General features: G+C 42.5%; 1 protein-coding gene across 2 annotated transcripts in view; it reads right to left on the reverse strand.

The window, feature by feature from the left end:
- Nucleotides 1–16,166, reverse strand: part of whrna (whirlin a) — a 225,643-nt gene that overhangs the window by 32,999 nt on the left and 176,478 nt on the right. Inside the window, exons 10-11 of one of the 2 annotated variants that reach the window (XM_072565568.1) lie at nucleotides 6,041–6,623; nucleotides 239–411 (exon numbers count right to left, since the gene is read on the reverse strand). In XM_072565568.1, coding sequence (XP_072421669.1) covers nucleotides 239–411; nucleotides 6,041–6,623 — 756 coding nt within the window. Of the gene's footprint in view, nucleotides 1–238; nucleotides 436–6,040; nucleotides 6,624–16,166 lie in introns of both variants that reach the window. The other variant, XM_072565567.1, reaches the window with a different exon arrangement.

Below are 16,166 nucleotides of genomic sequence, written 5' to 3' on the forward strand. Positions count from 1 at the left end.
GCTTCAGACTTCTGTTCAAAAGAGGATTCTTTGTCAATTCAAAGTATTAACTATTTTGTCTCTGCACTGATGCTGCTAGATCTGCTGAGTATTTCCCCACTTTGTGTTTTTATTTTAGATTTTCAGCATCAGTGATATTTTCCATTTTTGTATTGTTGCTCATCTCTCTGTACTTTTTCAAGAAGTAGATCGATGATTCTTCCATTCAGGAATAAATAAGCATTTGAAGCTCACTTACTGGCTTTAAAATGGCCTCTGGTTTGGATTCATTCCCCGACGTCTCCTTGGTGACTTTTCCCTTTGCAGGTACGGGACTGCTGTCTTTGCTGTTGCCACCCATTTCACCAACATCAACCCCACTGTCCTCGCTGAGAGTCTGCCCACTGTCAGATAACTGGGAAAGGGCAGCAGCTGGTGGGAACAGTGGCATAGTTTCTGTTATTGATAGAAAATAGATTCTGCTCAATCCCTAGTCACATAAATAAAAAGATTTGAACAGTATGTTGACCCCTAAACATCAATACTAATGGGCGTATATTCTTTCTCTGCATTGCTTTAGCCTTGGGAGTACATTAATGCAGAGAAACAGGATGACTTATCTTGAAATTGGCTCAGCATTAGTAACTTCATTTTGTGGTCTGCACTGATCTTTTTAATTTCAGCTCTGCTTTCGTTCTTTCACGATCAATAGAGGAAAATGTAGCTAACTAATGGGTGGTATTGTACCTTTATTTAAGAAAGGCTACAAGGGAACTGCAGACCAGTGAGTCTGATGTCAGTGGTGGGTAAGTTGTTGAAGGGGATTCTGAGAGATAGGATTCACATGCATTTGGAAAGACAAGGGCTGAGTAGAGATAGTCAAGCTGGCTTTGTCATGGGAAACTGTGTCTCACGAACTTGATCAAAGCTACTTGAGGATGTGACAAAGAAGATAGATGAGGGCAGAGTGATAGATGTTGTTTACATGGTCTTTTGTAAGGCCTTTGACAAGGTTCCGCATGGTAGGTTGATTAGTTAAGTTAGATCACATGGGATTCAGGGAGAGCTTGCCAATTGGATACAGAATCAGCTTGATGGTAGGAGTCAGAGGATGATGATTGTTGGGGGTTGTTTTTCAGACTGGAGGCCTGTGACCAGCGTTGTTCTGCAAGGCTCGGTCCTTGGTCCATTGGTGTTTGTCGTTTATGTAAACTATTTGGATGAGAATATAGGTAGCATAATTAATAAGTTTGTGGATGACACCAAACTTAGTGGAGAAGGTTATCTCAGATTACAAAGGGATCTTGATCAATTGGGCTAACAGGGTGAGGAGTGGCAGGTGGAGGTTAATTTAGATAAATGCGAAGTATTGCATTTTGATAAGACACACAGGGGTAGGGCTTAAGCAGTTAATGGTAGGACCCTTTACTAGAAGGGTTGTCAAACAAAGAGACGTAGGGGTTCAGGCACATAGTTCCTTGAAAGTTGCATCACAGGTAGACAGGGTAGTTAAGAAGATATTTGCATGCTTGCCTTCATTGCTCAGATCATTGAGTATAGGAATTGAGAAGTCATGTTATGGTTGTACAGGATGTTGGTGAGGCCACTTTTGGAGTACTGTGTACTGTTCTGATCACCCTGCTATAGGAAGCACATTATTAATTAGAAAGGGTGAATAAAAGATTTACAAGGATGTTACTGGAACTGGAAGATTTGAGTAATAAGGAGAGGTTGGAGAGGACATAGAACACTAAAGCACAGGAATGGGCTCTTCGGCTCACGATGTTGTGCCGAACGTGATGCCAGATGAAACAAAACCCTTCTGCCTGCCCTTGGTCCATATCCCTCCATTCCTTGCATATTCACTTCTGCCTCCACTATCATCTCTTGCATTACAGACTCCTACCATTCTGTGTGTAAAATACCTGCCCCTCACGTCTCCTTTGAACTTTCCCCCTCTCACCTTAAATACATGCCCCTGAGTATTAGACATCTGAATCTGGACAAAAAATTCTGACTGTCAAGCCTATCTATTTGTCTTATAATCCTTTCGACTTCTACCAAGTCTTCCCTCAATTCCGCCGCTCAAGAGAAAACAACCTGAGTTTTTCTAGCCTCTCCTTATAGCTCATATCCTCTAATCCAGGCAGGATCCTGGTAAACCTCTTCTCTACCCTCTTCAAAGCTTCCACATCCTTCCTGTAGCGTTGTGACCAGAAGTGAATGCAATACTCTGTGTGGCCTAACTAAAGTCTTAAAAAACTGCAGCATGACATCCTGACTCTTGTACTCAGTTCCCTGACCAATAAAGGCAAGCAGACCATACGCCTTCTTTACCCAGTAAACAGAGGCTGCGGCCTTTTTCACTGGAGCGTGTGGGATTGAGGGGTGACTTTATTGAGGTTTTTAAAATCATGAAAGGCATAGGTAAGGTGAATAGCAAAAGTGTTTTCCCTAGGGTAGGGGAATTCAAAACTACAGGATATAATTTTGAAGTGAAAGATTTAAAAGGGACCTGAGGGATAACTTTTTTACACAGAGGGTGGCTTGATATGGAATGAACTACCAGAGGAAGTGGTAGGTGCAGGTATAGTTACAACATTTAAAAGACATTTGGACAGATACATGAATATGAAAGGTTCAGAAGGATATAGGCTAAACGTAGGAAAATGGGATTAGTTTAGTTTGGGAAACTTGGTCGGCATAGACAATTTGGACCAAGGGTCTATTTCTGCGCTGTATGACTCTCTGTGTTCATGGAATCACTCAGTATAATTCAAGAGACAATATTATGGCACCTACAGGCTGCACATGGAGTACTGGACCAAGATTGAGCCCCCGCTTAGTGAAAGGCAAACTACAAGAATAATTCCCAGCTCCATCTCACCGATATCTCCCTTCATCTCCACAATAAACTATCATATGAAAGGTTTGACATCCAGTACTGGATGACCTGGAATACCCTCCAGTTGAACATCTGGAACACTGAAACCATTGCTTTTGGTCCCTGCCACAGTTTCCCATCTCTAGTGACTCATTCAGTCCTGTCACTGGCAACTGGGTCTGATTGAACCATACTCGACACAGCCTCATTGCTGTATTTGATCCTGAGAGGGGCTTCTGACCACCTCTGCTATTAATCTACTCCACCTTTGACTCAGTTGATCAGCTGCTGAAACCTCATTCATTACCTCCAGAATTGACCACCCGAATGCACTCCATGCTGGCCTTCCACTGTCCATCCATTGCAATCTTGAGGATACTCTCAAAACCGCTGTCTATAGAGTCATAGAGATGTACAGCATGGAAACAGACTCTTTTGTCCAACTCATTCATACTGACCACATATCCTAAATTAATCCAGTCCCATTTGCCAGCATTTGGCCCATTTCCCTCTAAACTCTTCTTATTCAAATACCCAACCAGATGCCTTTTAAATTTTGCAATTGTACCAGCCTCCACCACTTTCTCTGGCAGCTCATTCCATACACGCACCACCCTCTGTGTGAAAAATTTACCCCTTAGGTCTCTTTTATATCTTTCCCTTCTTGCCCTAAACCTATGCCCTCTTGTTATCAACTCACCCACCCCAGAGAAAAGACCTTGTCTATTTACCCTGTCCATGCCCCTCATGATTTTATAAACTTCTATAAGGTCACCCCTCAGCCGCCAATGCTTGAGAGAAAACAGCTCCAATTTATTCAGCTTCTCCCCATAGCTCAAACCTTCAACCCTGGCAACACCCTTGTAACTCTTTTCTGAACCCTTTTAAGTTTCACCCCATTCACCCAACACTTTGGAGTTCACTGACCATACTGGCTCCCAGTTAATTTAAAAATTCTCCTCCTAGTTTTCTAGTTCATCCCTGGCCATGCCCCTTTCCATCTCTTTAATTCCCGTCAACTCACTATTCTTCAAGATGTCTGTGTTCCTCTAATTCTGGCCTCTTAAATATCCCCAATTTTATTTGCTCCATCACTGATGGATGTGTTTACATTTGCATAAGCCTGATGCTCTTGAGTTCCCTCCTAAAACCTCTCCATCTCTCTATTTCTCCTTCCTCCATAAAATCCAGCTCTTTCATCAGGCTTTTGGTCAGCTTGAATATTGCCTTATGAGATTCAGTTGAAATTTTGTCTTATAGCACTCCCGTGAATTGCCTTGGGATGTTTTATGAAGTTAAAAAACCTCATCAAGTCAATGGGCTCAAGGAACTTACCCTGTTTGTTTTACATTATCCAGTTTAATAGATTGGGGAAGGCAAGAGGGTGTCAAGTTTAAACTGTTCATGAGTCATTGCGTCATACAGTCATAGAGATGTACAGCATAGAAATAGACCTCTTGGTCCAACTCGTCCATGCCGAGCAGATATCCTAAATTAATCTAACCCCATTTGCCAACATTTGGCCCATATCTCCCTAAATCCTCCCTATTTATATACCCATTCAGAAGCCTTTTAAATGCTGTAATTGCATCAGTCTCCACCACTTCCTCTGGCAGCTCATTCCATACATGCATCACCCTCTCTGTGAAAAAGTTGTCCCTTAGGCCCCTTTTAAAACTTTCCCTTCTCACCTTAAACTTATGCCCTCTAGTTTTGGACTACCCCACAGTGGGGAAAAGACTTTGGTATTCACCCTATTCATGTCTTTCATGATTTTATAACCCTCTATAAGGTTACGCCTCAGTTTCCAAGGCTCCAGGGAATACTGCCCCAGCTTATTCAACCTTTCCCTGTAGCTCAAACCCTCAAACCCAGCAACATCCTCGTCAATCGTTTCTGAACTCTTTCAAGTTTTACAACATCCTTCCTGTAGCAGGAAGACCAGAATCAAACACAGTATTCCAAAAGTGGCTGAACCAATGTCCTATACAGCCACAACATGATCTTCCAATTTCTATACTCAATGCACTGAGAATAAAGGCAAGCATACCAAAAGCCTTCTTCATTATCCAGTCGATCCGAGACTCCATTTTCAAGGAGCTATGAACCTGCATTCCAAGGTCTCTTTGCTCAACAAAACTCCCCAGGCCCTTAGCATTGAGTGGATACGTTCTGTCCTGATTTGCCTTTCCAAAATGCAACACCTCACATTTATCTAAATTAAGCTCCATCTGCCACTCCTCAACCCATCTAATCAAGGTTCCATTGTACTTTGAGGTAACCTTCTTTGATGTCCGTTATACCTCCAATTTTGGTGTCATATGCAAACTTAGTAACCATACCTCTTATGTTCACATCCATATCATTTATATAAATAATGCAAAACAGTGGACCCAGCACTGATCATTGTGGCACAACATGGGTCACAGGCCTCCAGTCTGAAAAGTAGTAACTGAGTGCTAGATGGCTTATCTTTTTTTCAGAGTAATGTCTCTCTCAAGTGCATAGGCAGCTGGAGCAGTAGATGTTGAGTCTTTGCACCTATCTGAGAAGAAGTTGGACCTATTCTTGACTTGGGCAGAGATTACAGAAGATAAGTGATCTTCTTTTATAATGAGGTTACAGCATAATTTTCCAGAACAGTTTTTCCCTCAGGAATGAGAAGGTGGGGAAGGAAGAAGTTTTTAGTCAGAATGGTCATTTGTGGCAGGCTTGATAGACAGACTAGCATTTCCCTGCCAGTCCATTTCATATATTTGTAAGCAGTGATGAATATTTAATATATTCTAACTTTTTTCTCAATTATACTTAACCAGAAGAAGCCATCTAACCTTGCATGAAACAACTTAGATAGAAACTGTATTTATGATACAGTAAAACAACAACTAGTCCATTATTTCCACTGCAAAAATGGATCCCCAGTTCAGAGTGCATAAAATCTTGAACCTAATTACAGAAACAGCCATTAAAGAGATGGTTGAGAGGTATAATCTGAGAGTCAAAATCTCTGCTCAGATTCTCTGAGAGTGTCAGACAATCTTGACACTCACTTTACTCATATTCAATTTAACTGATGTGTGTCCATAACTTAACTTGCCTGAAATCACCATGGATGAATTCCTATTAAAAGCTGATTGTCAACTGGTAAACATGATGCTGTCTTTAAATGGCACTTACCTCGAGATTGTGGTAATGTCCTAACTTCATTGACATCAGGTTCACCATTTGGCTGATGCACTTCTACCATTACAAAGTGCTGGTTAGCTGCTGCTAACCGTGACTGTGGCTTCTCTGTTGACCCTGGTGGAAGAGGGGCCGGAACATATGGTGGTGGGTTTGGAAGAGATGGTGATACACTCTCCGAGGTATTAGACAGCAACTGTGTTGGAGACTTAACTCTGGGAAAGGGTCCGATGATATGCTGGTTGACACGGGAGAGTTGGGCTGTCACCTCGCTGCTCATAGTTTGTGTTTTTAAGTTTTTAGTGTGTACTGTACAAAGAGACTCATCTGTCGAAACAACTGAAGTAGAGGCAGAAGCAAGCGAAGAACCATCACTTGTGGCATTGGTATCGATGATTGTGGTGGTTAGTGAAGGACTGTGAGGTACCGTGAAGAAAAGGCCCGACTGTGATGACTCTGTTGAGTTCCGTTTTGGTCTGTCTCCCATTGTCTTTTGCTGTGAAGAGGCTGGACTGGTGGACTCAGTTCGAAGAGATCTATAGTTTGATGCGTTGTCAGTAAAGGGCTGCACATTATCCTAGAAAGCAAACAAGAAATATTTGCAGAAATAATTATTGGGCAAATCTTCTGTGGACATGTGGTTTTCCCAGATTGTGCACTTTGTGCCAATCAGTTGCCTGGAACCAAGATTTACATTAACACTTATATAGTAATACTTATAAGAGGTGAGATGTGCTAGGTTACCACTTAAAATGAGCATATCGATGTGTCTGATAAAGTCCCACATAAGAAACTGTTGGGTAAGGTGGAAGCCGACTGAATTGAGGGCAAATTACTGACATGATCAGGAAATTGTTTGAGTGGCAGGAAACACAGCTGGAAAAATGGGTAAGTACTCAAATCGGTAGAATGTAATTAGTGGTATACACAAGGATCTGTGTTGGGGCCTCAATTATTCACAATACTCATCAGCGATTTGGATAATGGCATAAAAAATCAAAAGCCTAAGTTTGCTGATGGCACAAAATTAGGCAGCATTGTGGACAGTGTTGATGATAGCTTAAAATTACAACAGGATATTGATAGACGAGGTGAATGGGCAAAGCTGTGGCAGATGGATTTAAATCTAAGCAAGCATGAGGTCTTCCATTTCAGACCAAAAAATACCCAATCAGGATATTTTTTAGAAGGCACAATGTGAAATACAGTGGCTACCCGATGGGATTCAGGGGTTCAGGAGCAGAACTCTTTAAAATGCCGCAAGCAGGTACAGAAAACAGGCAAGAAGGCTAATGGAATGCTGGCCTCATATCTAAAAGGCTGGAGTATAGAGATGCAGATGTTATGCTCCTGTTAATTAAAACCCTGGTTAGACCCTACTTAGAGTACTGTGAGTTGAGAGTGTGGTGCTGGAGAAGCACAGCAGATCAGGCACCATCCGAGGAGCAGGAGAATTGATATTTCGGGCATAAGCCTTTCATCAGGAATGAATACTTCTCTTAGAGTACTATGAGCAGATCTGGGCACCATACTTTAGGAAGCATGTTTTAGCCATGGAGGGAGTTCAATCTAGTTTTACAAGGTTGATACCTGGACTTTAGGGGTTAAGTAAGGAGGAGAGATTAGACAAATAAGGTCTGTATTCTCTAGAATCAGTCTTCAAAATAAAAACAGAAAGAGACAGGGTAGAGAAACTCTTTTCATTGATTAAAGATTCTAGAACTACGGGGAATAGTCTAAACTTTTCTCCTCAATATTCTTACACACGGTATGCAGAAAACAGAAAAACATTTTCACAAGTTATATTTTGCAAAGTTACTTGTTAGTAATTTAATGACTGAATTTTTTTGTGGTAACCATTGGGATTAGTTTATTCTGTTGATGGATGGGATTTGGACTTTCAATTACTGTCACTAGAATTCTAACTGGAGCTTTAGTAATACAGTGTGATGGCTTTATTAAGCAGAATAAAGAAACGAATATACTCCATTAGGATGACTAGTATAAAGTTTGCCATCTGAACTGACATCTTGTGTTTTTTTTTTGATGGGAGCTTATATAAATGAAGAATTCAAAGAGCTTCTATTCAATAATTAATCTCCCTCTTTGTGCAGTATTCAGCCTTTGCAGTGAGACACAAAGTTAGATAATTTGATTGTACCGTTAATTTAGCTGTTAGTGGACAGATAATGCATGTTTCTATGATTGCAATTCATCAATTTATTGAAGATAGTTTTAACATGAAAATCTATGTGAAGTTTATCACTTAGTTCAGTAATAAAGTAGTGGCATGCAGTACAAATAGCAGCATGGCCAGTTCATTGCATGAATTCAGAACCTCAATAAATGGAAAACTCAATTATTAAAATCTTCCTTGTAAGTGGATTAGTCCAGCTATTATCCTGCAGTGTGCATAGTCTCCCATACAAAGTGAGTGGAATCATTTGGTTTCAAAGAATTTCTATTTCAGGAAATGGGTAATGAATTGGAGTTTATTTCAAGTTTAAAACCTACTCATCATCCCTACTGGTGACCTATCCAATACTCATTCTATGCATTCCCAGAGATTAAGCATTAGTTCAGCCACAAATATCACTACTTTGACAAAGTTTCTCACACCCAAAAAAAATTAAATGGTCAACACTTTTGTGATTGATATGATTGAATACATGTTGCCTCGATTAGTAGGTATATTATTGCTATTCAAAGTGAACAAACATAGCAGATCTGAAGCAATTTTTAAAGAGCTTACCACCTTGGCCTTGACTTCTAATTTAGTTTATTCAAGTTATTTTATCAATTTCTTTATGAATTTAATTGTTTTGTAATAATCATCCCATTTGCACTTTCACTGAAATAAAAACATGCTTTACTTCTTTCCAGTTATTCCAATCATTCTTGGCTCCATCCTTTCCAGAGATGTGGTCAATGACATAGCTGGATTACTACCCGGGCCATGAGCTAATTGCCATAGGGTCACCTAGAATAAAGAGGTGTCTGCATGGCTCAAAGATGGTGGGGGAGATATAGGTTTGAATTCATTGTGACATTGGCAACAGTACTGAGGAAGGATGGGGCTGTTCTGATGGGAAGGGCTCTACCTGAACTATGCTGTGTCCAACTTCTTTGCAGATTGCATAAGTTGGGCTGTGGATGGGACTTTAAACTGAAGAGCAGAGGAATGGATTCAGTTAAATGGAAAATTATTGGAAAAGTTATGGATGGGAGAGAACTCAGCAGCGGTTACTTCTATAACAAGTAATTGGACAGAGATTACAGAAAAAGTCAGGAATCTGACTGCAAGTACAGCAGATAAGGGGGCAATCAACACAGGACTGAGTGTCTTTTACTTAAAGGAATGCAGTGTATGAAAGAAGGTAAATGAGCTTGTAGCGCAGATTGAAATTGGCGGATGTGATGTGTGTATCATAGAAATATGGCTGCAAGGGGGATCAGGGTTAGGAAATAAATGTGTGCATAGAATCAAAAGGTTCTGATGGGAGTTATATACAGGTCCCCAGTGGTAGTGAGGAGGTGGGGAAAAATAAATCAGGAGATAGAAAAGGCAAGTAAGAAAGGCACAATACAATAATCATGAGGACTTCAGTGTGCTGGTGGACTGGGAAAATCAGACTGCTAGTGGATCTCAAGAAAAAGAATTCAAAGAGATTTTGTTTTGGAGCAGCTTGTGGTATACCACATTAGGGAACAGGCAATTCTGAATTTAATGATGTATAATGAGGCAGACTTGATTAGGGAGCTTAAGGTGAAGGAAGCCCAAGGGGACAATGACCATAATATGATAGAATTCACTGTGCAACTTGAAAGGGACAAGATGGAATCAGATGTAACAGTATTACATTTCTGTTTGTCATTTTTATAAATGACCTGGAGGAGGGGCTAGAAGGTTGGGTGAGCAACTTTGCGGATGATACGAAAGTCAGTGGAGTTGCTGACAGTGAGGAAGGATGTGTCAGGTTACAGCGGGATATAGATAAGCTGCAGAGCTGGGCTGAAAGGTGGCAAATGGAGTTCAATGTAGGTAAGTGTGAAGTGATTCACTTTGGTAAGAGTAACAAGAAGATGGGGTACTGGGCTAATGGTCGGATACTTGGTAGTGTGGATGAGCAGAGGGATCTTGGTGTCCATGTACACAGATCTCTGAAAGTTGCCACCCAGGTAAATAGTGTGGTGAAGAAGGCATATGGCGTACTGGCTTTTATTGGTAGAGGAATTGAGTTTCGGAGTCCTGAGGTCATGTTGCAGTTGTATAAGACTCTGGTGCGGCCGCATTTGGAGTATTGTGTGCAGTTTTGGTCGCTGTACTATAGGAAGAATGTGAAGGCACTGGAACGGGTGCAGAGGAGGTTTACCAGGATGTTGCCTGGTATGGTAGGAAGATCATATGAGGAAAGGCTGAGGCACTTGGGGCTGTTTTCATTGGAGAAAAGAAGGTTTAGGGGTGACTTGATAGAGGTGTACAAGATGATTAGAGGTTTAGATAGGGTTGACCATGAGAACCTTTTTCCACATATGGAGTCAGCTATTACGAGGGGGCATAGCTTTAAATTAAGGGGTGGTAGGTATAGGACAGATGTTAGGGGTAGATTCTTTACTCAGTGAGTCGTGAGTTCATGGAATGCCCTGCCAGTAGCAGTGGTGGACTCTCCCTCTTTATGGGCATTGAAACGGGCATTGGATAGGCATATGGAGGATAGTGGGCTAGTGTAGGTTAGGTGGGCTTGGATCGGCGCAACATCGAGGGCCAAAGGGCCTATACTGCACTGTATTTTTCTATGTTCAATGTTCTATGTTCTATATTACAACTGGTAGAGGTAACTGCAAAGACATGAGGGAAGAAGTGACCAGAGTTGATTGGAAGGGGTGCCTATAAGGGATAGTAGGGGGAGCAGCAATGGCAGGAGCTTCTGGGGATAATTCAGGAGCCACAATATAAATTCAGTCCAAGGAAGAACAAACATGCTAAGGGGAGAATAAGGCAACCATGGCTGACAAGGGAAGTCAGGGACAGCATAAAAGCAAAAGGAAAGGCACACAATGTGGTGAAGATTATTATGAAGCCAAAAGATTTGGAAACCTTTAAAAACCAGCAGACAATAATTACAAAAGCAATAAATGGGGAGAAAATGAAATAGAGGGGTAAGTTAGCTCGTAATATACAATAAGATTGCAAACGTTTTTTTCAGATATCTAAAAGGTAAGAGTGGGCATTGGAATGGCAGAAGATGGGGCTGGAGAAGTAGTAATGGGGAATATAGAAATGGCAGAGGAACTGAAGAGGTACTTTGCATTAGTTTTCTCATTGGAAGACACCAGCAGAATACCAGAACTTTGAGAGAGTTGGGGACAGAGACTAGGGTAGTAGTCATCGTTGAGAATGTGCAGAGGGAAGCTGAAAAATCTGAAGGTGGATAAATCACCTGGACTGTATGGACTACAGTCAGGATGCTGAAGGAGATAGCTGAGGAGATTGTAGAGGCATTGGTAGTAGCCTTTCAGAAATCACTGGAGTCAGGGAGGGTCTCCAGGAACTGGAAAAATGGCTACTGGAAAACCACTGTTTACAAAGGGAGGGAGGCAGAAGACAGGAAACTATAGACTGGTTATCCTGACCTCAGTCATTGGTAAGATTTTAGAGTCCATTGTTGTGGATGAGATTGCAAAGTACGTGCATGGTATAATAGCGCTGAATCAGCATAGCTTTGACAAGGCGAGACCATGCTAACAAATCTGTTAGAATTCTTTGAGGAGGTATCAAGCAAGTTGGATAAAGAAGAGCCAATGGATGTTATTTATTTGGATTTCCAGAAGACCTTTGACAAGGTGCTGCACAGGAGGCTGCTTTATTACTGTCACATGTACCGAGGTAAAGTGAAAAGTGCTGTCTCGTGTGCTTTATAGTCAGATAATACTTTACAAGTGCATCACGGTAACAGAACAGAGTGCAGGATACAGTATTACAGACAGTGCAGAGAGAGGACAACATTAATATTTAAGAGGTCCATTCAAAACTCTGGTAGCAGCGGGGAAGAACTGCTTCTTGAATCTGTTCAGATGTGAATTCAAACTTTTATATCTTATGTCCAACTGAAGAGGGTGGAAGAGCGTATAACTGGGTAGGAGGGGTCTTTGATCATGTTGGTTGCTTTCTCGAGGCAGTGGTACAAAGGAACTCAATGGAAGGCTGTGTTCACAACTCTCCATAGTTTCTTGCAGTCTTGGGAATGGCAGTTGTGTCAAGATAGGATGCTTTCTATGGTGCACGTATAAAAACTGGTAAGAATTTTTAGACATGCCAAGTTTCCTTAGCCTCCTGAGGACGTAAAGGCATTCCTGTGCTTTCTTGAACATACTGTCAGCATGGGTCGACCAGGACAGATTGTTAGTGTTGACCATCTGTCAACACTGGACCATCTCCACCTTGGCACCATTGATACAAACAGGTACGTGCCCTCCACTCTGCTTCCTGAAGTCAATGACCGGCTCCTTCATTTTGGTGACGCTGATGGAGAAATTGTTGTCTTTACACCATGCCACTAAATACTCTATTTCCTTCCATCTCATCATTGTTTGAGATCTGAGCTACAACGGTGTGCTATCAGCAAAAGTATGAATGGAGTTAGTGTAGAATTTGACCACACAGTCATGTGTGTATAAGGAGTATAGTAGGCTGAGTATGCAGCCTTGCAAGGTACCAGTGTTGAGGAGTATCGTGGAGGAGGTCTTGTGGCTTAATCTTACTGACTGTTGCTCAGCAAGTTGAGAATCCAGTTACAGAAGGTGAAGCAGAGACCTAGGTTCTGGAGTTTGGAGATGAATTTGTTTGGAATTATGGTGTTGAAAGAGGAGCTGTTATCATTAGCAGAAGCCTGATGTAGGTATCCTCATTGTCCAGATGTTTCAAGGGTAAGTGTAGGGCCAGGGAGATGGCGTCTGCCATGGATCTGTCGCATCAGTAAAACTTAAGGCGTGGATCGGTACCTGGGACTACGATGTTGTGGCCATCACGGAAACATGGATAGATGAGGGACAGGAATGGCTGTTGGAGGTTCCTGGTTACAGATGTTTCAGTAAGATTAGGGAGGGTGGTAAAAAAGGAGGGGGGGTGGCATTGCTAATTAGAAATGGTATAACGGCTGCAGAAAGGAAGTTTGAGGGGGATCTGCCTCTGGAGGTAGTATGGGCTGAAGTCAGAAATAGGAAAGGTGCAGTCACCTTGTTGGGTGTTTACTATAGGCCCCCCAATAGCAGCAGAGATGTGGAGAAACAGATTGGGAAACAGATTTTGGAAAGGTGCAGAAGCCACAGGGTCGTAGTCATGGGCGACTTCAACTTCCCAAATATTGATTGGAAGCTCTTTAGATCAAGTAGATTGGATGGGGCGGTGTTTGTGCAGTGTATCCAGGAAGCTTTTCTAACGCAGTATGTAGAGTGTCCAACCAGAGGGGAGGCCATATTGGATTTGGTACTCGGTAATGAACCGGGACAAGTGGTGGGCTTGTTAGTGGGTGAACATTTTGGTGATGGTGACCACAATTCTGTGACTTTCACCTTGGTTATGGAGAGAGATAGGTGCGCACAACAAGGTAGATTTTACAATTGGGGGAAGGGAAATTACGATGCTGTAAGACGGGATTTGAGGAGCATACGTTCTGAGCATAGGCTGTCAGGGAAGGATGTGGTGGAAATGTGAAACTTTTTAAAGGAGCAGATACGACGTGTCCTTGATATGTATGTACCGATCAGGCAGGAAAGAAATAGTCGTGTGAGGGAGCCTTGGTTGACGAGGGAGGTTGAATGTCTAGTAAAGAGGAAGAAGGAGGCTTACATAAGGTTGAGGAAACAGGGTTCAGACAGAGCAGTGGAGGGATACAGGATAGCCAGAAGGGACCTGAAGAAAGGGATTAGGAGAGCTAAGAGAGGGCATGAAAAATCCTTGGCGGATAGGATCAAGGATAACCCCAAGGCATTCTATGCGTATGTGAGAAACCTGAGAATGACGAGAACGAGGGTAGGTCCGATCAAGGACAGTAGTGGGAGACTGTGTATTGAGTCGGAAGAGATAGGAGAGGTCTTGAATGAGTACTTCTCTTCAGTATTTACGAACGAGAGGGACAGTATTGTTGAAGAGGAGAGTGTGAAACGGACTGATAAGCTAGAAGAGATACCTGTTAGGAAGGAAGATGTGTTGGACATTTTGAACAACTTGAGGATAGTCAAGTCCCCCGGGCCTGACGGGATATATCCTAGGATTATGTGGGAAGCAAGAGAAGAAATTGCAGGACCGTTGGCAATGATCTTCTCGTCTTCACTGGCAACGGGGGTGGTACCAGGGGACTGGAGAGTAGCGAATGTTGTGCCCCTGTTCAAAAAAGGGAATAGGGATAACCCCGGGAATTACAGGCCAGTTAGTCTTACTTCTGTGGTAGGCAAAGTAATGGAAAGGGTACTGAGGGATAGGATTTACGAGTATCTGGAAAGACACTGCTTGATTAGGGACAGCCAGCACGGATTTGTGAAGGGTAGGTCTTGCCTTACAAGTCTTATTGAATTCTTCGAGGAGGTGACCAAGCATGTGGATGAGGGTAGAGCAGTGGATGTAGTGTACATGGATTTTAGTAAGGCATTTGATAAGGTTCCCCATGGTAGGCTTATGCGGAAAGTCAGGAGGCATGGGATAGAGGGAAATTTGGCCAATTGGATAGAAAACTGGCTAACCGGTCGAAGGCAGAGAGTGGTGGTAGATGGTAAATATTCAGCCTGGAGTCCAGTTACAAGTGGAGTTCCGCAGGGATCAGTTCTGGGTCCTCTGCTGTTTGTAATTTTTATTAATGACTTAGATGAGGGAGTCGAAGGGTGGGTCAGTAAATTTGCAGATGATACGAAGATAGGTGGAGTTGTGGACAGTGAGGAGGGCTGTTGTCGGCTGCAGAGGGACTTAGATATGATGCAGAGCTGGGCTGAGGAGTGGCAGATGGAGTTCAACCCTGCCAAGTGTGAGGTTGTCCATTTTGGAAGAACAAATAAGAATGCGGAATACAGGGTTAATGGTAGGGTTCTTAGTCAGGTGGAGGAACAGAGGGATCTTGGGGTCTATGTACATAGATCTTTGAAGGTTGCCACTCAGGTGGATAGAGTTTGTAAGAAGGCCTATGGAGTATTATCGTTCATTAGCAGAGGGATTGAATTCAAGAGTCGTGAAGTGATATTGCAGCTGTACAGGACTTTGGTTAGGCCACAGTTGGAGTACTGTGTGCAGTTCTGGTCGCCTCACTTTAGGAAAGATGTGGAAGCTTTGGAGAGGGTGCAGAGAAGATTTACCAGGATGTTGCCTGGAATGGAGAGTAGGTCGTACAAGGATAGGTTGAGAGTTCTCGGCCTTTTCTCGTTGGAACGGCGAAGGATGAGGGGTGACTTGATAGAGGTTTATAAGATAATCAGGGGAATAGATAGAGTAGACAGTCAGAAACTTTTTCCCCGGGTACAACAGAGTGTTACAAGGGGACATAAATTTAAGGTGAAGGGTGGAAGGTATAGGGGAGATGTCAGGGGTGGGTTCTTTACCCAGAGAGTGGTGGCGGCATGGAATGCGCTGCCCGTGGGAGTGGTAGAGTCAGAATCATTGGCGACCTTTAAGCGGCATTTGGATAGGTACATGGATGGGTGCTTAATCTAGGTTAGAAGTTCGGCACAACATCGTGGGCCGAAGGGCCTGTTCTGTGCTGTATTGTTCTATGTTCTAGTAAGTGAATTGCAAATGATCAAGACAGCTGGGAGGCTGGAGTTGATGCGGGCCATGACCAACCACTCAAAGTATTTTTAAATTATGGATGTTAGAGCTACCAGGTGGTAATCATTGAGGTACACTACATGACTTTTCTTTGGCACTGGAGTAATGGAGGTCTAATTGAAACAGGTGAGGACTTTAGGTTGTAGAGGTAGAGGATCATGGGTAGAGGATAAGCTGAATGGCAACAGCAGAGATAGGGATAAAGGGTCTTTTTCAGGATGGCAGTTAGTCACTAGCAGATTCATGTGCCAACACCTATTCACATCATACATTAACAATCTAGACAAATGAACTGAGGCAGGCTGACCA

This window comes from Chiloscyllium punctatum, chromosome 49 (assembly GCF_047496795.1).
Source record: "Chiloscyllium punctatum isolate Juve2018m chromosome 49, sChiPun1.3, whole genome shotgun sequence".
Classification (NCBI taxonomy): Eukaryota; Metazoa; Chordata; class Chondrichthyes; order Orectolobiformes; family Hemiscylliidae; genus Chiloscyllium; species Chiloscyllium punctatum.